Here is a 23,682-nt window from a genome sequence, read left to right on the forward strand (position 1 = left end):
GCTGTGGTGCAAGGGGAACCCCTTCATTCATTAAGGTTGAACCTACAGTACAGGTATTGGGAAAGCACAATCAGTGTTTAAGGCAAAAACATATTTAAATCTGATAGAAACAAGTTGTATTTCATCTTGTACATCGGTACGTACATGTTACAATTTGTGCAAACAACAAACATACACAAGCTAAAATGTATTTATTTTTTGATTACCTCCATATTCTGTCTGCTCCTGCCAATCTATGAGCTGTTCCATCTGACGAATCATGTTTAGCTATGGTAGCAGAAAATGTTGCATCTTGCTTGAGCCTTTTACATTCGGTTTGTTCACTTCTAATGTTTTCACAACTGATAGCTTCAATGCTCAGTCTTGCCTTCAAGCAAGGCCATTCGTCTGCTTTTCTCTTGATGACCCTTCTTGAGAAGCTTTGGATTGTTGCTGAAAGATGTTCGACACTGTTCTCCTCCTCTAATATAGCCTTGTTAAAGTAATGTACATTGAACCAATATAATATGGTATAGCGCTTTTATCCAAAGCGATTGTGCACACATTCACCCATTCGCACACACTTTGTTACACCGATGGCGGCGGAAACCATGCAAGGCGCCACCAACCTGCACATTGGGAGCAATTATGGGTTCAGCGTCTTGCTCAAGGACACTTCGACACCAACTCTGGGGGAGCACGGAATCGAACTGGGAACCTCACATTTCCCATCCAGCTGTTCTACCGGCCACTCTACCCTTGAGCCACTGCCGCTGTATGTACTATGATTGTATGATTAAGTAGAATAATGCTGTGTATATCAACATTTTTTATTAAGCCCACTGTACATTAATGTACCAAACAGCATTTTATTACATGTAAGTATACTCTCGACATGAAAGGTATCAAGAGATGAAGGCTAAAATAAGAGCCAAATAATGATCATCCAGGCTAATTAACAGGGCAACTGGGCAAGACAAGGAACAGGAAGCAAAATAAGTATGGTTCGTGAAAATACAATGTACTTTACAAATACAAATGTATCCCGAAGGAAATAAAAATGACCAGGTTCAGTGAAAACGTATTTGAAAATGATTTAAGGAGCATGATTTCATTCTCAGCTATGAGATGGACTAAAATAAAGAAATGAACACAAACCAATAAATAGGCACTAGGAGAGTAGTCACATATTAGCCAGAGGCAATTAATCTCAAGGTGAAAATTGATCAAAAGACTTTGAACACAATTATTACATTTTGGTAGTGAAGCTGCATTAAATGGTAATTAACAGAAATACAAAGAGCAGGGTCAAGTAGAGTGCTTGCAGGTTAATTATGAGTGTCAGATTTGTTAAGTTATCAAGTGTGCAATAAAAACATTATGAGTCTGATGAGAAGGCTTTGTGTGCATTGGGGAACTGCTGAGAGCTGAAATTGGGATCGTCCCTCACTCGCTTCTTGAGATCTGCTTTAACCTAAGGGGACAAAGCAATCATTATTATTACCGACAGAATTGACCCGAGATCATCCACATTAGCAAAATATTATGTACAAAACCCAATTTAGCTAGCAAAATATTAGGTACAAAACCACATTTAGCTAGCTACTTTTATTAAGTAGCTAGCTACTTACTAAAAGTAAGTAAAAAGAGTTTAGTAAGTTACAGTACATATCGTTGCTGTTTCTTGTAAATGAATAGCCTACTTTGTCATCTTACACAAAAGTGCCAAACAGACCCACAAGCTCACAATACGTGGCAATGCAACATATTGTGAGCGTGTAGATCTGCCATTTTTGAAAAAAACTATTAAGCGATTCGAGACGACCAGACAAGGAAATGGGCGCGTCGAGTTAGCATTTCACCGAGACAAGAATCACGGCTCTCTGTCTGGTCCTCTGATTACGTCGGACAGCACATCATCGAGGCATTCCAAAATGGCAGATGTCGATCATTTGAGTTGATAACCTTAAAAGTCAAGTGTGTGTGTTGTCAGTTGACCCTGATGAAGGCCCATGCAGGCCTGGCCGAAACGCGTTGGTCGTGTTTTTAACCCTTACAATTTACAATTTAGGTATTTAGCAGACGCTCTTAATCCAGAGCGACTTACATTAAGCATTGTTTTGAATATGAAATAAAGGATTTTACTGGACAGAGCCGCCTTGGACCCTCTTTTAAGTTCGCCACCTTATATCTCCACAGTGACATTGACTCAAGGTATAGAACTTTTTAAGAACTCTTGTGCTTTGCTACAGTTTTCTCTACATATAAAGGACCCACGTAGCGCTTCTTATTTTATTTTATTTTTTCAAGTGTGTGTGTGTGGGTGTGTGTGTGTGTGTGTGTGTGTGTGTGAAAAAAAAAAACATTAGGAAAAAAAAACAGCGATGATATTATGAAAAGTAACCTGTAGCTTAACTAGTTACAGTTTTAAAGTAGCTTGATTCAAATGATGAATGATAATACCTGTTCTGCATAGGCCTCCTGGATCTCATGGTCCTCTAGCTCCTCCTGCAGCCTGTCAGGCTCAGTAATGGGTTTCACTCCTGCTGTCCTGGCTGCCTGACTCACTGCGTCAGAGAGGGAGAGGAGGGCTCCACTTCCCTGTCCTGTCTGAAACACACACACACGGGCAGTGGTTCTCAAACATGTTCATGTCAAGGACCACTGAATTGATATGCATTTGGCAGCAGACGTCCATCTGAAAAGTAAGTGAAAAATAAGTGAAGCCTTGTGTTGTTAAAAAGGTTTCGGGAGGAGTAGGAAAAAAAATTAATCCTGCACACTGTCTTCACTTACAGAATTATATTGAGCAACGTTTCGTTCGTTCAGACCGTCATCAGGCATCGATCATGCCTGATTCTTTAAATATAGCAGATCATAAAGCATCACAAATCATAACAATGCAACACGTTACCTTCCTTCGCTTGGCAGGCATGCCTTGCAAATAGGCATCAGACAACGGAGGCTGGGCCTTCATCTTCCTCTGGGTGATCAGGTCACATCTGATAATGGGCACCCACTCCTACAATCATAGGCAAATGATAAACACTGGGCTCAGCAGGGATCATTTTAGTACATTTACTTTCAGCAATCAGCAGTGAAACACAACTCCACTAGATGCAATAATAATCAAAGTGTTATGTGCATCTACGCAAGCCAGCGCACGCACGCCCCTCCCAACTGAGATGGATTGAGCATCTTCTATTACAGTTGCTCAGAGCAGAGGCAGGTCATATCAGACCAGAAAGTACATTTTGGACTGACAGTCCATGCATGGTCACATCTGGAAAAAAAACACATTATGAACAAAGAGCAGTTACGGGTTCTTACAGGCGGTACAGTAGCTGTCCATGCCTCTGAGTCTCTGACAGACTCCTCCCTCCCTCCCTCAGCCCCTGCTGCAGCCATGGCTCCGCCCAATGGCGCAGCTCCTCCCGAGGCCCCAACGTCTCCTGGCAACGCCGTTTCCCGCGATGACTCCCGTGATGACATGGCCTCCTCGGCTGTGGCGGCTGGAGCCGGAGAGCGGCTGTCCTCCATCTGGGGCAAAGAAACCAAAACAAAATGAAGACACCAAGAATAATCTAAAGTTGCTACTTATCTACTTATTTAACCGACTGAATACAGGTTCGAGGGCAGTAGACGACAACGCAGTGCTTACCTTTACACTTTGTGCCCGTTCAGGCTCTGGTGTATCACTCGCAGAAGACTGGTCTCTCTGTGAAAGGAGATCATGCAATATTTATTTGCCATTTCAGACCAGTTGTCTAATGTAACAGGATCTGTGGCTGCCATGGGACAATGTAAACGGTATGCTTTTCCTCTCACAGTGTGGCATGTTATGTGGGTGTTTCTGTTGCATTTAGCAGAACAGTATTATCTAAGATAAAAGGAATACAACAGACAGACAGATAGGGAAACAAATCTGTGTCTTTTGAATGTGTGCGTGTGTTACCTGAGTGGGGACTATGTATGTCTGGATCTGCTCCTGTGTGATCGGGATGTGCTCCAAGATGACCTGCAGCCGCATGGTCATCATGCTGGTCATCCAGTTAATCAGACTGGGGCTCATGTCACTCGACATCCTTCGCTGGAATGACAAGAGGGCAGCAGTAGGACATCAAGCTCTAACACAAAACATCTATCAACAAGTTGGTGCATAAACCAATTGATTTGCTGAACGTGACATATGGTCCTGATTGATGACATCAAATAAAGGCTGACTGACAGAAGAGAACTTAAAAGATATCAATCTACTATCAATTCTGAAAGGTCCTTACACACTAGGGCAGCGGTTCCCAAACATTTTTGGCCATGCACCCCGTCACCTCCCGACCTAGCGGACGCCCCCCCAACATGGAAATATAAATTGTGTATATATATATATAATATATATATAAAGTGAGAGACGAGTGAGAATGGGTATGTTTGAGAGTGTACGGACTATGCGGTGGTTGATGACTGCAGTGAGGGCAGCCTGGTCTCCTCTCAGGCAGTACAGGTTGAGGGCCAGACACTCAAACAGAGCTTGGTTGCACATCTGCAGCAGCCGGAGCCCAAACGACTGATCTGTGTGAAACAAACACAAATGAACCATTATTAACTTACCATAATAATGGTTCCTCGTCTAGTTCTCATTCACAACACATTACGGTATACTTTTTTGTTTTGTTGTTCCTTATGTACAGTATATCTGCAATAATGATAATAAGATGAACCAAATATCACTCCCTAAAGCTGCCTTATATGGTCATCCGATCCCGATAAACCTTCGCTGCGTGTCACCCCCCCCCTCCATTTCCTGTCACCATACTCTACTATCCAATAAAAATATACTTTAAAAAATAAGAATTTCTTCATGTCAAATCATTAATATATACAAAAAAGAATATTGAAACAATAACCTTGCTTCTCGATTATTCGGTTATAAGTCGGAAATCGTTTTCAATATGTTTTCAGTTAATTGCCCAGCCCTACTGCCAACTGAACTCTTTTCAAAGCCCAAACTGGGGTCCAGAGTTTACCGGTACAGATTGAGACAACAAAATGTTTTCTACAGGGGCCCAGTACTTACTGGTACATATGTTATTAGGTATTCAAAGATCCCCCAAGGGTGGTATACAAACGTCCTCCCAATTTGAGAAATGTATTGGTAAAATCAGATCTACCTCCCCTAAGAAAAGGTACTTTTCTAGATGACCCAGATGGGAACTATAGATGTGGAGCCTCCACACAGTGCAATTTCACTACGAAGTGCACCACCTATAACCATCCTCACACAGGGAAGAAAATAAAAATTAGAGGGTTCATTACCTGTAATCAAAACAATGTTCACAACCTAATATCATGTCCCTGTGGTCTCGACCTATGTAGGATAGACCACCATGGCTCTCAAAACCAGGATTGCTGAACACCGGAGCAACATACGCACCAAGGATCAACGCAGTCCAGTGGCCTTACACTTTGCTGAAGCACAACATAGTGTCTCCTCCCTGAGATACATTGGTATAGAACACGTTAAAACCCCAAGAAGGGGAGGTAACATTGATAACCTTTTATTAAGAAGAGAAAGTTACCATATTCATACTCATCAAACCATGATGCCGAAGGGCCTAAACCAGGAAGATGAAATTACCGGTAGACACTTTCTGTAGAAACCTTTTTTGGTTTGTTTGGAGTGAAGCTCTGCTTCTCCAATTAAAGAAAAAAGTAAAAAATATGGTTAAAAAAATACTGTCCTAAGCTTTAAAAAGTGGCCTCCTGCGTTGAATAAATCCAACCTGGTGCATATGTTGTTGTTTTATGTATATCTTTTGGTGTGTATTATATATAGTTTTGGTTTATTTATGTAGTTCCTTTGGTTGTTATCTTGATTGTTCTTTATCTATTCTTACATCAGTATTTTCCTGTTTTTCAGTTTAGTTGCTAGAGTTTTACCTTACAAAAGGAAAACAATACAACAAAAGGAATAACATTGGAAATGTAAATTAAGCCCAGAGACCTAGTAGATAGGACGTGTGAGATCTTTATTTGATGTACCAGTGAAATGAGTATAGATATATATGTTGTTTTAAAATGTTTTTAATTAGTGCACTAGAACAGACTATATTTACATCAATATGTCTGGGTCCTACTCACTCAGGATTGACGTGTCACACCTGCAGTGATGGGAGGGGCACCAAAATGTGGTGTTTTGATTGGTTAATGGGGGCACTCCCTTAGTATAAAAGTACAAACTTTTGTGTATGTTCACATGACCTGATTGTTGTCAGTATTTCTATAAAGAACGTCTTTCTTATACCTGTGGTGTGCGGGCTCCATCCAATACCTACATATTGAGACAACCCAGTGTTTTCTACAAGGGCCCAGTGCTTACTGGTACATATTGAGACAACCCAGTGTTTTCTACAGGGGCCCAGTACTCACTGGTACATATTGAGACAACCCAGTGTTTTCTACAGGGGCCCAGTGCTTACCGGTACAGCGTAAAATATGCGTAGCGATGCGTGTCAGCTGCTGTCTGAAAAAGGCCATGTTGGTCTGCGTGACATCAACGCCCTCCAAAACACTGACTGAAGACTCTCTCTGATGGATATAAGAGAAGATGAACGTACGGTGAAATGTCACACCTTCACAGGTTTTTATGCATACTCCATCATACGATGAAGTCAAAATCCAGATTTGGTATTGCAGGAGACTTACAAAGCTTTCAGTGATGTCCTCCTCCAGTTCGTTGACCAGTGTGTCAGCAGCATCCTAAGTGTAAAAATAGAGATGGGGTTTATGAGGTTTGGGTGGACAGATCCAACGGAGGAAAAAAGTAACTCAGAGTCAGGTCTGATATTAACCCAAGACCGGGAAAGCCTCAGTGTCATTTTAGATTTGCGCTAAAAAGCAGGATTTTATACTTTAATGGCCATTCAACAATTGCAGATATACAAATACAAGGTCATATCGCGTTTGTAGATCTATTTTTGAAACATGAAAATGTGTGCAAAATAATTAATAATATTTTAAAGCAAACAATTTGAACTTAAATCCTTTCTTCTGGGAACAAAATAATTTGAGATGGGGGCCAAATACATTTTTTGGGTGTCTCGGCAGAATAGGTTCGAGAACCACTAACATAGTTAAATATTTTTCTCAGAAAACTCAGGTCTGGGTTGTTTCAACTGGGTTTTGTACAATAGGTGGCAGGGCTGGGCTTTATGACTTCAAATCAACATCACGTCCTATATTTCCAAGTTTGTCTCGATTACTATTAAGAAACGACAATAAAAAAGCAGATCTGCAAAATCACGTGTTGCATCCAGATGCATTGTGAGCTAGATTGCCATTTACACTATTTTTGCATGCCACCATTGTACAACAAAGTATAATACAGGGCATAAGTGGTTAATCACATTATTTGTAGATCTATTAGACATTTGTTTTTGTCAACAAAAAGAAAAAAGTATTAAAAAAAGACTTGCTTCTATTATATGGTTATAAGTCGGATATTGTTTCTAAATATTGCTTTTGGATATATTTTCAGTCAATTGAACAGCACTACTAGGTGGAGAGTCAGTGGTACTGACAGCTATGTTCTGGTCAGTGGGCTCCCTGCCATCGAGGTAGTTCTGGGTGAAGAACTGGGCCAGCTGGGGCTGAATGCGGCCCAGGGGCTGGTGCTGGCCATGGAGCAGCATCACCAGGTCTGACATGGTGAACGTCTGACACACCAATGTCAGCAGCTCACTGAAGAAACCTGAGGAGGGAGGGAAGAGGCACGGGAACCGTAGATATCAATAATACCCCCAATATGAGTAAAGTGGAAATAAAGTGTCACTTTAGCAAAAGCAGATAATTACTGTATGCATATTGACATGATATGCTCCACCAGATGATTACATAATATTTTCACATGGTTAACATTTGGGAAAGGGGAAAACCAAGAATGGGGAAGTCTTCAGTTGCAAATTAGCAGAGTGGGAAGGAAAGGGTTCTAAACAATGAACATGATAGACTAAAAGACAAAGAAAATGAACAGGAAAACAACTAGTGACCGATGAGCAACAAAATGAAGGACATTAGATTTGATTCATTCTGACCTCCAGGTCCTCCAGCAGGATCCTCAGGGCTGACAAAGATGTTGGCGTTTTGTGAGAGCCTCTGCATGAACTGGGCAATACTCTCTGTATCATTCTGGGCCTGTCCCAGTGAGCCCATCATGGTAGTGAGGACGCCCCGAACAATGCCTGTAAACAGCTCTGGGTTGAGGGCCTCTGCCTCTGTGGGGACATTAGGACCAGGGGTGGTTCCTGTGGGGGGTACAGGTGTGGAGCCTGGGGCAGAAGGGGGAGTGGAGAAGACAGGCCCGGATGCCTGGAAGTGAAAAGGATATGAAGAATTCTTCATTAAACACTTTCAACCTGCCATCTCTATGTCATACATATAAAACTAAACGTCAAAAATATGCGTTAACATGTCACATCGTGACGCTTTGTGAGCTTGTAGATCAGCCATTATTTGTTTGTCATACAAGTATACAGGTGGTTATGGAAATAGTTTATGCCAAAGTTAGTATGAGCTGGTATTGAGCGCATAAGCAATTGCATGTTGAAAGATCATTTATTTTTCCTGACCCATCTGTGTCCTGTTGACAAGGTCACCACATGCAAGCTGTGTAAAATAACACTGCGGGTCGTACAGATTACACACCTATCAATGTACCACTGACCTGTTGCATAAAGTCAGACACTCCCTGGATGAAGGCCGGAACACCAGATGTGGTGACTGTGATAGATGGAGCCCCGCCAGGCCCCATACCCGCCATGCCTCCTGCAGCAGTGCCTCCAAGCAGTGAGCCGAGCAGCTGGCTGAGCTCTGGGGGCAACCCCTGGGAGTTGGGCTGAGGCTGGTTGGGTGTAGCCTCAGCTTGGCCTGGTGGAGCAGTGGAATCTGAGGAGGGTGGAGGACCTCCGGTGGAAGACGAGAAAGAAAAGGAGGATGGGGAAGACGAGGATGATGATGATGAGTAAGATGATGAGTAAGATGACGATGAAGATGTTGTGTGAGAGGAGGTGACTGTTTGTCCAGCTGTGAAGATAAAGGAGAATTATAAAGTAGTGGTATATTCATTATGACTTGTGATGATCTCTTCGGAGTTATTGCTGCTCTGATCACTAATCTTGCAATTGCACTTGCTTACCCATCTGACCTGGCACCAGAAGCTGTCCAACCAGTCCACTAATCATTTGGTTGAGGGCAGCAGGGTTGAAGGCCTGTGGAAAAAAGACAGTGGATTAAGTTATTCCAGCAAAAAGACTACCGACTCTGTAAGTAATAATGTTATGTAATGAACTGCTCTTTGAGTTGTTTAATACACCCCTGCAGTGGGCATGGTTTTACGGGAATTGTTTGTTTGCATTTGAAACACTGATATTGAGTTTCATCCACCAGAAGTGAGTGCATGCCATAAAACTAGAAAAGCAAGCTCTTCTGAGCCACAATTCCCAGCCGCTCCAGCCTGGCGGAGATGACAAATAATTACAGTATAATTCCCACCTGTCCTGGCTGCTGGCCTGGCATGGCAGCCCTCAAATTGATTGTGGCTCCCCGGGTTCCAAAGGCCGGAGGGGGCATGCCAGGTGCAAAGGCCGGGCGAGTGAACACCACCCTGGCCTGAGGCTGCGGGCCGGTATAGGGGGGTGGTGGTGGGGCGGTGTGGGGGCTGGTATAGGGAGGTGGTGGTGGGGCGGTAGGGGTTGTGGTGGGAGTGTTGGGCCCAGTGGTGGTAGTGGAGGAGGTGGCCGTAGAGGTGGACCCAGGAGGGGTGGGCTGGGGTGGGCCAGGTTGGCCCACCCCAACGGGTGCATTGGCATAGGTGACCGCCATGGCAGCAGCATATTGGTTGATCTGCTGCATGACGTTTCGCATGAACTCTGGGGTTGGCTCAAGAGGAGGTGGGGGAGGGGCCTGTTGTCCCGCTGTTGGAGGGTTAGCACCAGGGCCTGCAAGCCAACAAACACAAAAGTGTAATGTAAGCTCCTCTCAGCAGTAATGAATAATCTCTGCAATGTACCACATGCAGAATTACAGAGCCACCATTCAACAACAACAAAAAGATTTAAAATAATTCTAAGCCATTTTCACACTTTGGATCACTGCAAATTCAACAAGATTTTGCAGCAATATATTAAAGAACACAGAGTGAGTGTGATGGTAATATGGTATAGCAAAGACCACAGGGCAAGTAGTAGAGCATTCCATCAGTGGCGGGTATGGGACAACACACCGTCCGCGTTCATCTGCATCATGACCACCGGTACTGTCTGGTGGCTGATCCTGATGACCCGGGGGCCAGCATGTCCCTGTCCAGCCTGCTGATTGGACAAAGGAGTCTGTGGGGGAGTGGTCTGTCCCTGACCTGCCTGCTCCGACTGGCTGGCTGGCTGAGCGGGCGGTGCCTGTCCCTCATTGCCATTGGGTGCCATAGTCACTGTGGCACCCAGGTTGACCTGTTGGTATTGTTCAGAGAATGTCACTCAGCAAATATAGCTCATATGTAGTATTCATTTTGAAAGAAAATTCTGCTTTAGTCTTAGTCTTTTGAATATGCCATTTAGTTTTAGTCCCATTTAGTCATCTGAAATTGTTTAGTCTTAGTCTAGTTTTAGTCAACTACATCTTAGTCCTTTGGTCTTACTAGTCAACAAAATTAACACTGCTCTAGTGCTCATGTGGATGTACAACAATATTGTTTTCCATACCTACATAAGAATTTCACTTACATGCAGTGGGATGTGGTGGTGGTGCACAGATCCAGGCATAGTGACTGGGTTAGTATAGTGGGACATGGGCCGGACCACATGCAAATGGCGGGGGGTTGGGCTCAGTAGGTTGCAGCGCAGGTCACTCAGGGCTACCAGAGCATTTCCAAGAAGACGGAGTGACTCCCCCACCAGGTTAAGAATGCGCTGGTCCTCCTCTCTCTCCTGTTTAGGATATGAAATCTGGTTCATTGACTTTCTAAGATACAGTATATCAAAGATGAAAACCCCATTCATGCCCAACTATAAATATATGGATATACAGATAGAGGCCTCTGTCCAGGATGTTGGCATTACCAGACCTGAGGGAGTGCAAGGGCAAAATATAGTGCTGAAGTCTGATGTTAAATACCACAAGATATGTTTCCATTCAAAATCCCATAGACTATATTTTTTTAAATCATGTAATATAAGAACTGTTTGAAGAATACAAATTAGTCCAGCGACTTTACTCATTATGGTTTTGAAGCATCAACTGATGGTGAAATTAATTCAATTCAAAATCCTCTAAACTTTGGATTAGGGTCAACTTGAAAATCTTGAAGGTGTTCGCAGCCCACTCATCTGATGGCTTAACACAGCACCTATCAGCTTAACCCATTAAAATCCATGTTTTTTTTGTTAATATATTTTTTATCCCACGATTTTGTAACCCATTTTTCACCCCTGTGTCAATCATCTAATGTGATCCTGGGCTCTACACACCCTCCACCAACCTAGTCCCCATATATAGGGGTCAAGGGGAGAGCAACGGACTTGAACTCATGCTTCCTTCATGCCTGAGTGTCCAAGTTGATCCTTTACACCTGACAGGGGGGAGTTTCCCTGGTTGGACGTAGCGCATGGAAGGAACACGTTATTCCAACCAGTTCCTTTCCCCTCCATCAGGCGCCCCGGCTGGCCAGGGGGAGGCAGTTTAGTGACCAGGATTACTGCATGTTTTTTGTGAGGGTACCTACCCTAGGGGACACGGGGAGAACATGCAAACTCCACACAGAAAGGCCCTTTCGCCAACCCCGCCTTTGGGTATGGGCACTGATGACGCGGAGGAGGAAACACGCCGCCAGCGCCCACAGCGTCCCGAGCGGGAATCAAAACCAGGACCTTCTAGCTGTGAGGCGACAGCACTACCAACTGTGCCACCGTGACCCCTGGGATGCATTTTCAGAGCATTTTTATTTTAATGATCGATCAATTGATCGTGTTCCGGCTTGGATCAATGGAACTGACGTAGTACACTTTAAGTTTCCATTTAACTGTATCGCAATTAAAACATATTCTATATAATACATATACCGTATATGAGTAATTTCGCCCTAACGAAGACCTTCCGAGGTCGAAACATGTGGGCAGTTGCCTTTTAAGCCATTAAGACCAGGAAAGCTTATACGTAGTTATACCTTGGAAACCATCTGTGTCATTTATTTTAGATGTTGCTATGTACGGTATATACTAGCAACAGGAATTTTCACTGGTTGAATGAGTCTATGGTAGAATAAAGCTTACTGTATTATTGTATTCAGCAGTGGTAGCTGTCTCCATGATGGTGTGGGCTCTCTGGATAAAGGGCTGTAGCCTCCCCTCCACTCGCCTCAGCTCAGACAGCATCTCAACTAGCTCAGCTGGGCTGGGATGACTATAGGATGAAGAAAGGAGTTAATTTAAAGGAGAATCAGTCACAATTGTACTGTATAGAATTTACTTTTTGTCTTGTTTTTGTTTCATTTGTTGTCTATTGGCATGTCTGATTCTTGTATTTACATTGTTCATGCATCTCCTTTTTTTCTGTGTACAATTTGAAGGAAAAAAAAGGAATAAACATTGAGTCGTAAAAAAAAAAGAGAGAGAAAACGGGTGTCTTACTTGGGTCCAGCATGGGGGGTTGGTCCCTCGGGCTGGGCAGAAGCTGTGGGGAGAGGAGGAGGAGTGGAAGGAGGCGGGGAGGTGTCCATAGGCTGAGCAGAGGGAGAGGGAGTGGAGTTGGTGGATGAGGAGGAGGGACCCGGGGGAGGAGCAGCAGGAGTTGAATCTGGTTGGGCAGGTGCATCACTCGGCTGGCCCTGAAAATGTCACATAATAAGGTCATTTTAACACATACGCGTGCCCGCTCCCTGACAGGTATTAAGAGGTTGGCTTGATGTGCTTTTGAACCAGTTGTAAGTCTTGACTCTTGAAACATTTGAGCTCTTACCTCCATTCTCTGGATGAGGGTAGTTGTGTCTCTAAGCAGGTTCTCTGCCAATAGCAGCCTCAGTCTGGGCTCACTCTGCACTGACTGGTCCACATCGATGTGTACATTCATGGATCCGTTAGTCTGAGAAATACATGAAAATAAATAATACTCAACAACAAAGTGGCTAATGGGACGTGGGTGTTTCTGTATATGCAGCTGGCCCAGCCACTTACCCCAGTGCTGGTTGTGACTCTGGCGTTCCTGGCATTGTCTCCCATGCCTGAAACCATCTGCTGAACAGACATCTGAATGGAGGAGATAACAGCATATATTTCATGCTCCTTCTATAATTGTGGCTGTCTCCTGACACAAGGTAACATACTGTACATGAACATATAAGAAAAAGGTGGAGTCCACACACTGTTAAGCTGCTTGTTCCCACTGTGCTTAATGTTGAACAATCATTGTAAGTAGAGATGGACCGAACATTGAACAGCCAAAATAATTTGGCTGAAAATAAACAATAGCAATGCCAATAATATAATCACCCAATATGAATGTGGGACTGGCTGGTGCTGTATAGACAATGTGAATTTATATTTAGTCATACGACATGTTGTGTCGTGCACTGAATATAGCTGATCTACAAACAAGAGGTTGCGACTCAGGTTTATCTAAAGGGAATCTCTCTCAGTAAAAAACACCAGATCAATAAGTAAGCTACTGGTGCAAATGTCTAAACTTCTTGTCTTTCTTTCCAAATCTCTCCGTCTCCATTTATCTTCCTCCTTCCGTTAGGTTTGTCTACCTGGTAACTTCGTTCATTAGTTCCTATTCATCTCTGCTTCTGTCACGCGAACTTTATATCTTTGTCCCTTGTGTGTTCAGAGTAGTGTATTGTGTATATTAGGACTGTCCGACATACAGTACCTGTTACCTACCTATATACATATTAAAAATATATTCTACTGATCTTTAAAAATATATTATAACTGTCCAGACAGTACTATACAGTATATGCCTATCTTTCATCACCTGCTCTCAGCTAGAACAGCAAAAAACAACATGCATTCTCTGTATTTCGGTATTCAGCCAAGTGTTTCCTTATTTTCGGTTTCAGTTTCAGACAAGAATTTTCATTTCAGTGCATCACAAGGCTTCGGCTGTTTATCAAAATCTCAATGCTAACAATCTCAATTTAATCTTAATTCTCCGTCCTGGGGCGCGGCCTAGTGGTCCAGGCGCATAGGCCTGACAGTGTGTTGCATGTTCCGAGTCCCGCTCATGACGACATTTGCTGCATGTCTCTCCCTCCCTCTTTCTTGTCACTCTTCACTTGAAACTATCAATAAAGGCAGAAAAGCCAAAAAAAATAAAAATAAAATAAAAAGATCCTGCACCAGTTTACCTGTTTGGAAATGCATTTTCTACTTTCTAGAAACACATAAAAAAATACAATGAACCCAACAGCCCTACCTGCATTTGCTGAGGATCCATGATATTAACAGGGAGGTTGAAGGTGCCCAGCATGACATAGCTGTTGGCATTGCGGTCATGTGGATGTACTTGGGAGGTCCCCTGGCTGGATGAGGAGGCTCCACTGTCAGCTGAGCTGCCTCCTGACCCTGACCCGGGCTGGGAAGGTGGAGGCGGCGCCCGCTCCACAAGGTGAATCACCTTTCCAGCCACATCTGGAAGAACAGCAGAGAAATAACTAAGCCAATGGATGCACTAGTAGGGACAATCCTGTACCATAAACCAACTTGTAACTTTCAGAGTTTGGCAATAAAAAAAAGCTGTGAAAGGCTCCAAATGATTCTCCACTGTGGGAACAATGGGACTCTGGGAGTAGCTACTATTGTAAACTTCGGATCATTTTGCGCTCCCGTCTCCGCTGTGCCTCGTTCATGTGCCCAAAAGAACAGTGGCTGACACACACACACACAGTCCAGTCCCGACGACACACTGCATCCGTTACCCTCACTTTACGTCAAAAGTCCTACTATCACTCGATACATCACAGGTTCTGTGATGCTTTAATAACATAATTCAGCTCAACATGTCTATAACAGAAAGCACAGTCCTAATGCCAAGACAAGTACTATCTAGTAGTATCAAAGACGAATGATTGTAAGAGAGATTTGCCAACAGGCAGTGCTGCATACTAATACCATGTTCTGCTTTGTTTTCAATGCATTACTTACTATAGTCTGTCAGGGTCCTTTCATCTTGTAAGACTCTGCCCTGATAGATCAACCTCTGTTTATCCACAGGAATCCCCACTGAAGGTGCGATGTGTTCCTTGAATTCTTTCACTGTCAACTGAGGCAGGCCAGATAAAACAAAAATTCACTTTAGGATTAGGCCTGGGCAATTGATCGAAAATATATCAAAACGGGTATTTAGAAACAATAACAGACTTAGGCTAGCTTTTGTAGATTCAAATAAAAAATTGTTATTTTATAAATAATTTACAAAAAATGTCTTACATCAACGGATTGGATTGACACAAATAAATAGGAATAGATTTTTTTATAATCGACTAATTTGATTAGTATGGTTGTGATTAACCACTTAACCCTGTATTATACTTCGTTGTACAATGGTGGAGGAAAGAAAATAGTGAAAATAGCTGATCTACAAGGTCACAATGGCAGGCGTTGTGAGCTTGTAGATAGGCTATTTCATAATCATTCACTGCTAGTACACTGAATTAATTGAAAACAAAACATACAACTAACTAAATGTCAATAATAAGGGCAAGGAGAATTGAATATTTACCTGACCACCTACGGTGTAGCTTCTGCTTTGAGAGTCTAATGTTTTGACTGTCACTTCTATGTCACCAGTTTGTTCTTCCATGGTAAATCTGTGTCATCAGGGAAGCATTAAAAGGTGAAATACATGTAGCTCCACATCACACCCGTGACTGTCCCCTGCACTGGTAGTAGTAATTATGGCCTTACCAGGAGATTGTGATATCCAGTTACTTATGCCTCTCATATAACTTGGAAAAAGTAAAGAGTCCAACCAAAACCCGAAGTAGAATGCTATTCTAAAACAAAAATGTAATAAAATGAGGGTGAAATCAGGATTTTATGAAATGGCCATTGGCCAGCATAGTTTGCCATGTAGAATAGTCACATCATGCCCATATGTTGGCTTATAACGTACACGTCAATGAGTATTACGACGCAATTTCACAAACTTTATTAATAAACCAAAATATACCGGAGTGCATTTCACAGCAGGGGAGCATAAAACGATAAGAAATTACCTACTATAATGCGAACAAGGGAGTTGCTAAATCGAAGCTAATCAGTTCGTTAGCGTCAGGTAATGAAAAGTATAGACAGTTGGCAGCTAGCTATGATAATGCGTTGAGTAAATATCGACAGCTGCATACACGACACCTTCCAGTGTGGGATACAGTGTCAGTTTCCATTGACACTCCACAACACAACGTGTAATATATGGACATTTCACAACGGGCAGCTACCGTTAGCACCCGGCTAGCAGTAGCAGTGCACTCACTGAGGTTTGTAACAACGGAAGTGTAAAGAAGGCTGCCCTACATTATGAAAGTAGTTGGAAAGACATTATGTCCATGTGGTTTACAGTGTGTTTGTTAAAGTTACCTTGAAAGTCAAGCAATCTTTCTTCAACTTATTTAACGTATGCGGCTATTTATCTCCAGTGCCATGCATGTAAATTAAGTCTCTGGTACTGAGTTCTCTAGTACTTGCTAGAAAAGACTTAGCTCGCTGTCTGTGAGCTTGTGCTGTTGTTGTTTTTTTCTGGCGCTACAACTCCGTAATTAGTTACCTATCGAATTGTGTGACTCCAGAGATCGCTGTTAGTTTGGACTGTAAGGGCGCGTTCGGAAATACCACACCGGAGCGCACTCGCATATTAGTTTGCATTGCGCAGTGGGCTCAGTCAGTGCGCTATTTCCGAACGCGCCCGTAGTGGCCTTCGGTGTCCGTAATCTCACAAACCACTGGACGGATCAATGGCACAAACTCACTTTTTTTGTTTGTTTGTTTATTTGTTTATGCTCTGGGCTGGGATCTGGCCCACATTTGGAGTAATACGTCGTAGAAACGTCATAGACTACTGACGTCATATTTATATTCACAATACATTTATAACAGTAATGTTTATCAGAATTAAGTTAATTTCTAAAATTTTTAGTCTTTTTCTGCCGTTGCTTAAAAGCACTAAGTGATCCCTGTCGTGAAATATTTCAACGGGTCGCCCATTTCCCTGTAACTACATGTATTTGTGTAACAGCCCGGACGTGACGTTTGAAGAACACTGGAAGCGGTCGAAGAGCTCGAGGAAAATGGCGAATCTCGTGGAGGCGAAGTCCCAGCAGCAGTTTGAAGACTTTCTAACCAAAGCTGGAAAATGTCTGACCGTGGTTCATTTCCAGGCAGAATGGGCCCCTCAGTGCGCGCAGATGAACGAGGTGATGGCGGAACTGGCCAAGGAACACACGTACACCACCTTCATCAAGCTGGAGGCCGAGGCCGTGCCGGAGGTCTCCGAGAAGTATGAGATCGCGTCGGTCCCGACGTTCCTCCTGTTCAAGTCAGGAGAGAAGGTCGACCGCCTCGACGGCGCACACGCTCCGGAGCTGACCAAAAAGATCCAACGGCTGGCCGTGTCGTCGGGCCCGCAAGACGGCGGCCAGGGCCCCCCCGCAGACGACATGGACCAGCGCCTGAAGAAGCTGATCAACGCGGCGCCTTGCATGCTCTTCATGAAGGGCTCCGCGCAGGAGCCTCGCTGCGGATTTAGTCGGCAGATAGTGGGGCTGTTGAAAGAGCACAACATTCAGTTCAGCAGCTTTGACATCTTGTCCGACGAGGAGGTTCGCCAGGCATTGAAGACCTACTCCAACTGGCCCACCTACCCTCAGCTCTATGCCAATGGAGAGCTGGTCGGCGGGCTTGACATAGTGAAAGAGCTGGCCGAGTCCGGGGAACTGGAGAACACATGTCCCAAGAGTGTCACCCTGGAACACCGTTTGAAGAGCTTAATCAACCAGGGGTCAGTTATGCTGTTTATGAAAGGCAACAAGGAAGAAGCGAAATGTGGGTTCAGCAGGCAGACATTGGAGATTTTGAATAATACAGGGGTCCCATACGACACGTTTGATATTCTGCAAGATGAAGAGGTGCGTCAGGGTCTCAAGACATATTCCAACTGGCCGACCTTCCCTCAGCTCTATGTGAAGGGAGACCTGATTGGAGGACTGGACATAATGAAGGAACTGAAGGAGAGTGGAGATCTAGTGTCCGTGCTGAAGGGGGAATGAACAACCTACAACACATGTCCAGAGAAGCCTCTTCTAATAAATGACTGCTAAAGAAACAGAACCACCACCATAGGAAGATTACCTGGTCAACATCGAATTCTATTCACTTAATCGGCTTATATTAGTGTGCACTGAACTTTTGGTATTACTTTTCAGAGGCGCATGTAAATTCATCCCCCTTCAAGCCTGCTGAATGATATTTGCCAAATTAAGCCTACCCTGCCTTTCTTTCTCTGGCAAAACGTTCAGTAGGATAGATATAACAGAAGAATAATTTGACTTTATTTTATTGCATCTCTTCTGATGAAGTATTCAGGATGATCCATAGACCAAATGGTCTGGCTTGCCGCTCTTGTGTGCCACCCTGTGCCACCCTACCAGCTGTTAGATGGCCCAGTGCCCACTCTTTCTAGCTCCTGTGCAATTGGTTTACAGTTCTAACACACTGTAGAATGGTCTAAAGTCTAAACATGCATATTTATATATATGCAGTTAAATTGTTCAGGCCTGTTCTGGTTAAATACTTAGCATCAATACAAGTCTTTCCTGTTGCTCACCTAGAAGATATAAAATAAAAAAACATCTAATTCACTATGTAGACTTTGTCTCTTTATTCTGTCTACCTAAATGAAATAAGAGATGCATCCATTGCATGGTGATTATTATCATAACTTTACTACTCGTTATGGATGTTTCAGCATTCAGTGATACTGAAATTAACCCCTAACATTGGTAGCTGTTTAGCATAGAGCCTGGCACAGCCCTCAGAATGTTTTCTGCTACCCTTGCAGAAAACATCCTTTTTCCTACACATCACAAGGGGCCTAAAGCCCCTGAATTTTATGATGGTATAAAATGTAGTATAATTTCAACATAGGATATTTAAGTTCATTCTTGCAAACAAAAGTATATTTTCAGAAGAAATCCAAGATCATTTGTTTAAAAAATGTGTGAAGTGAGGGGCGCTCTTGTCATCGTACAAATGTATGTCATATTTGGCAGACATTTCACCTAATTTCTCCTTTCATTATCAATGGCAAATATGATATGAGTGGTTTGACCCAATTTCTCCTTTCATTGTCAATGGCAAATATAGAGATCTGTGGGCACAAAGTACAAATTAAAAAATATTCTGATTGTAATTACTATAGAGGGTTCATTACTTAATATATATACTTCAATACTATACTTATACAATAATATTTCAGTTTCTTCACTTCCATTTACCAGTTTTCTCCTCACTGGAGAGTGTATTACTGTATTGTATCTTTACTAAAGACCAAGAGACCACTTATTATACCGAACAAACATTATAGCAATGGTTGCTATTGGAATATAGAGCTATTTATTATATTTCTTTATATTAGCCATTTTTTAACACTGCCTTTAATGATTGCCAGACTAACTTGAGTATGTAAACAGAGTAAACCCATGTCAATCGATTAACGTTGCCGTGTTTCAAAGAGCTTAGTGCCTGTACACTGCTACTGTTCATTATTGTCACCCATGTCTACTAGTAAATTATTATTGATATTGAATTATTCAGTATCAAGGTTCAAGTTTATTTAGTGTCCCTGAAGGGCAAATTGGGTTGCAGCATAGACTGTACATTAAACAAAGAATGAAACAGTACAAACAAACAAACAAACAAACAGTATTTTGTATTGAAGAAACATTACGTTTGTAACGTGTTTTTATTCAAGAAGTGAAATCAATAATGAAGAGAACTTTATGTCCTTGCATATAAACAAACCTCAAGGACATGGGGTTCATTTGAAATTGTGTTAATGATTACCTACTGTATGTCAGCTCTCTAACCTCTTTAAAAGTGACATCCTGGGATATTACTCAAAACTAATTGAATGTGTCACAGTGTCAGGACAGATACAACAGATACATTCTATTAAGGATAATTGACAATAGGTTCTGACTGCAATAATGTTGAATGAAACATTGTCATTAATTTTCCATGCGATTGGTTTATTATCACAATCTCTGTCCTGCTCCACTCCAGTCAGTTTGTCTGCCAGCAATTTAACCACTCAAAAGGTAAGATGCAAAATCACATTTCTATTTAGATTATCTGGCCTTAATGCAGTTCATTAGTAGTAGTTACAATATCCTCTATTCTTTCTTCTTTTTCTCTTCAGTATACAGGGAAATGGTACTTTATAGCAGCGGTCAGTCACAGAGAGGCTGATGTCCAGATGTTCAAGCCGATGGACAGTACTGTGTTTATGGCAGAAGAGATGTCAGTCAAACGCACTCTGCTGCTAACTGGAGCCATACATATGTGAGATAATTATGACCTGTACTGTTCCTATAGAAATGAACCAATTATGCAGCATGCCAGTATGTTTGAAAAGAGAATTTCAGAGAAGTTCACAAGATGATCAGAAGGATCCTCTTACAACCAAAGCAATATTATGCTTGTGTGCAGATCTGTGTAAACTATTGTCTGAACAGGTAATCTTATAACTACAGTAAATTGTGAATATTTAAGATTGTAGGGCTGTCTGTTTTTATGTGTGTACAAGTACATAATAAAGAAAGGAAAGAGGAGATCCACACACCGTTTTAAAAGCCCCCAAAACAATTTATTAGCAACAGAGCGGAAAACAATACGTTTCGGCCTCAGGGGCCTTCGTTAGGTAGTCTTTCCTTTCTTAGTTATTCTTTTGGATCCTGCACCCGTTGAAATTTGTGGATGTCTGTGCAACCCTTGACCAAAGAAGTACATCATGACTTCTTATAAATTACAATGTGATTTACTTTATAATCTCCATGTTTGAAAGCTGCTTTTCAGAAATTTAATTTTGCAATCATATTTTGTGGAAGCCAACTAGTTTTTTGGTAAATTTATATTGGTTTATTAAACTACTTTGATATTCAATGTTCCCCTTTTCATTGCCCCTTTTTTTTAGTGGAGATAAGTGTCACAATGCCACATGGACTTATCATATTCATCCTGGGAGAGATGACATGGAACTGGAAGGTAATTAACAATAGCTAAAATAGCTGCATTATCAGTAACCCAATCTGGGAACGCATTGGCAAAACAAAGGAAAAACAGCGCCCTCTTTTCCTGTCGAGAGAATAATAGTAACCTAACACACACACAATTTCCACTTTGTTGGTGTTGATCCAGGGAGTCCTTTGCGGCGGACCCTGGTGTGGAGTGGGGAATGGTTGAATTGCTCCCAGTGCATCATTCTCCAGGAAATAGAGCCCCCAAGGACTGAGAAGGAGTCTGAAGATGCCCTCAGCAGATTTTTACTATATGGTTGGTCATTCATCTTCATTATACTTTGACTCTATTTCTCCTATTTGATGAATTCCTGTTCTGTTCTTTAACTACATAGAAGTGTCTATTTGTATGTCTCTAAATGTTTTGATGAATTGAACAATGTGGACCCTGTAGCTCGTCAGAGTGATGTGGATCCTGAGGTGGTGAAAACATTTCAAAGAGAATCAGCTTGTCTTGGAATGGATGCGTTCCTCAGGCTACCTCAACAAAAAGGTTTGTGTGTGTGTGTGTGTGTGTGTGTGTGTGTGTGTGTGTGTGTGTGTACATGCGCGCCCGTGTATCTGTGATTGTAAAACAGTCTTGTTGAAAGCTATACTGTACATTTGTATTTACAGAGTTTTGCAGGTAGTTGTGTCGTCAACACTCACATCTATACCCACTTAGGTATTTGTAACAATTTGTTTCTTTCACTTTGATGCTTCTTTTTAATCCTATATTTTGCTTTGTCATTATTTGTATTGACATCTTAAAGGTAATTGCAATGTAGTCTCACTCATCTCCACAATGCATTGCAGGATTTTGCTGTTTTGTGGTACATTACCTTGAACTTCACTTTTTCACCTTCTGGTCACTGGAACGCACCACAAGGAGTTCTTCACTAATGTTTACTGCAGCTTCCTTCTCTGTAACAGTGAAAGAAATTCAGGTAGTACATTCTGTCAAACATATTCTAAAATACTGAAATATTATATTCCAAAGCTGGTCCTATATTTGTAATTACTTGTACTTATCACAATGTAAACCATTATACAGTACGTTCTTGAGCAAACTACTGTATTATAGTGTCCAAAAATGTGAAGACCTGAGGTATAATATTTTGAATGATGAATTGTCTGAATCCATGAATTGTTGTTTATGCATTTTGAATTGTCTGAATCCATGGATTGTTGTTTATTATGCGATTCATGCATTAACGTTTCTGTCACCTACTGTAAGAGGGGTTATGCACTGTGTGGGATGATGAGCAACCAAAGCTGCAGATTTGTGGCTTGACATGGACTCTTACTGTGAGACTTTACTTACAATAGCCTACATAATGCAACTTGGACGCTAATGTGTGGGTGGGTGACGTGTACAACGGCTGTTCTGCTGCAGGCATGTTCCACCAAACTGCAGTAGACAAATATACACCAGTCAGTGGGATGGTGGTGAATGTGTTTGAACAAGTGGTAAATGATTGTTGGCCGACTTGAATATTTTTGTGTAGGAGTTATTTGTACAGCTCAATTTTGGCAGGTAGCCTAAAACACATCCTGTGTAACATTTTCAATTAAACGACAGTTAATGATATCTTCTTCACAATGACCATCCAACATAAATGTTTCTTTTTTCCCCCCCCTTCTTTACCCCCTTTTCTTTTACACAGTATGGTTCACTTGGTTCATGCTTTGTTGGATATAAAGAAAATCAGCTACTGTACATTCATCATCCTCATTGACTGTAGCCTATGTATGAAAAAGTATTCTGTGGCATTAAATATTTTCATCTTCAGTCAGGTGGTATTGTGCTTATCTAACATTAATGTGTTAATGTGCCTTGGCTGACACCTTGGGGTCAATTTAGTTATAACATCACAATTGACCTCACTCGTGTTCCAATTCACTCTGTACTCTGTCAACAGGTAACAACACTAGATCACAAAGTAAATATAAATTCAACTGTACGAATGCAATGAGAAATAGGTCTGTGTTGACTGTCCCTGACACGGATGCACAGTCTTTTGGAAGCTCCACATGTGCATCAGTGCATGCCCCGAACCAACTTTTTTTCAGCTCTAAAATACGAGTATGAATCGGCCCTATAAGGGCGGATTCATACTCCTATTTTAGAGCCGAATAAAAGTCGGTTCGGCTCTGTAGAGCCTACAATGTGATGTCATTTGAGTTTCGGGGGGGGGACCGTCCTAAAGTCGACTCTTCAGTGCTACTAAAAATGTCTGACGAGCCGAAATCATTTCGGCCCTACAGCGCCGAAACAGCTGTAAAATAGGAGTATGAACAGGCTCTAACAGGTGTATTCTATTCATGATTAGGCTAAGCTTCAACTATGTCATATTGTCATATAGGCCTACAGTGTTTATCTAGTGTTT

At 42.1% G+C, this 23,682-nt stretch overlaps 2 protein-coding genes across 4 annotated transcripts; one reads left to right on the forward strand and one right to left on the reverse strand.

Moving 5' to 3' along the window:
- Window positions 1-797: 797 nt before the first annotated feature.
- bag6 (BCL2 associated athanogene 6) lies at window positions 798-16,845 on the reverse strand. Of its 3 annotated transcripts, none has more exons than XM_080767172.1 (24): window positions 16,602-16,845; window positions 15,745-15,832; window positions 15,168-15,285; window positions 14,440-14,654; window positions 13,197-13,268; window positions 12,982-13,104; window positions 12,654-12,850; window positions 12,297-12,426; window positions 10,752-10,955; window positions 10,388-10,478; window positions 9,526-9,971; window positions 9,170-9,242; window positions 8,699-9,057; window positions 8,070-8,343; window positions 7,557-7,726; window positions 6,682-6,735; window positions 6,456-6,564; window positions 4,424-4,548; window positions 3,935-4,069; window positions 3,641-3,697; window positions 3,310-3,519; window positions 2,894-3,001; window positions 2,443-2,589; window positions 798-1,453 (listed from the first exon to the last, which is right to left on the reverse strand). In XM_080767172.1, exons 2-24 carry the CDS (start codon window positions 15,823-15,825, stop codon window positions 1,358-1,360), a joined length of 3,594 nt encoding a protein of 1,197 aa, XP_080623298.1. In that variant the 5' UTR covers window positions 15,826-15,832; window positions 16,602-16,845; the 3' UTR covers window positions 798-1,357. The 3 variants fall into 3 exon arrangements, with proteins under 3 accessions (XP_080623298.1, XP_080623299.1, XP_080623297.1); XM_080767173.1 differs by having other exon boundaries at window positions 8,699-8,919; window positions 10,256-10,478; XM_080767171.1 differs by having other exon boundaries at window positions 10,256-10,478; window positions 16,602-16,844.
- Window positions 16,846-17,215: 370 nt separating this feature from the next.
- glrx3 (glutaredoxin 3) lies at window positions 17,216-19,396 on the forward strand. Its single transcript, XM_080767363.1, has one exon. It carries the CDS (start codon window positions 17,240-17,242, stop codon window positions 18,284-18,286), a length of 1,047 nt encoding a protein of 348 aa, XP_080623489.1. The 5' UTR covers window positions 17,216-17,239; the 3' UTR covers window positions 18,287-19,396.
- The last annotated feature ends 4,286 nt before the right edge of the window (window positions 19,397-23,682 follow it).

This window comes from Protomyctophum bolini (assembly GCF_963924005.1).
Source record: "Protomyctophum bolini genome assembly, chromosome: 7".
Classification (NCBI taxonomy): Eukaryota; Metazoa; Chordata; class Actinopteri; order Myctophiformes; family Myctophidae; genus Protomyctophum; species Protomyctophum bolini.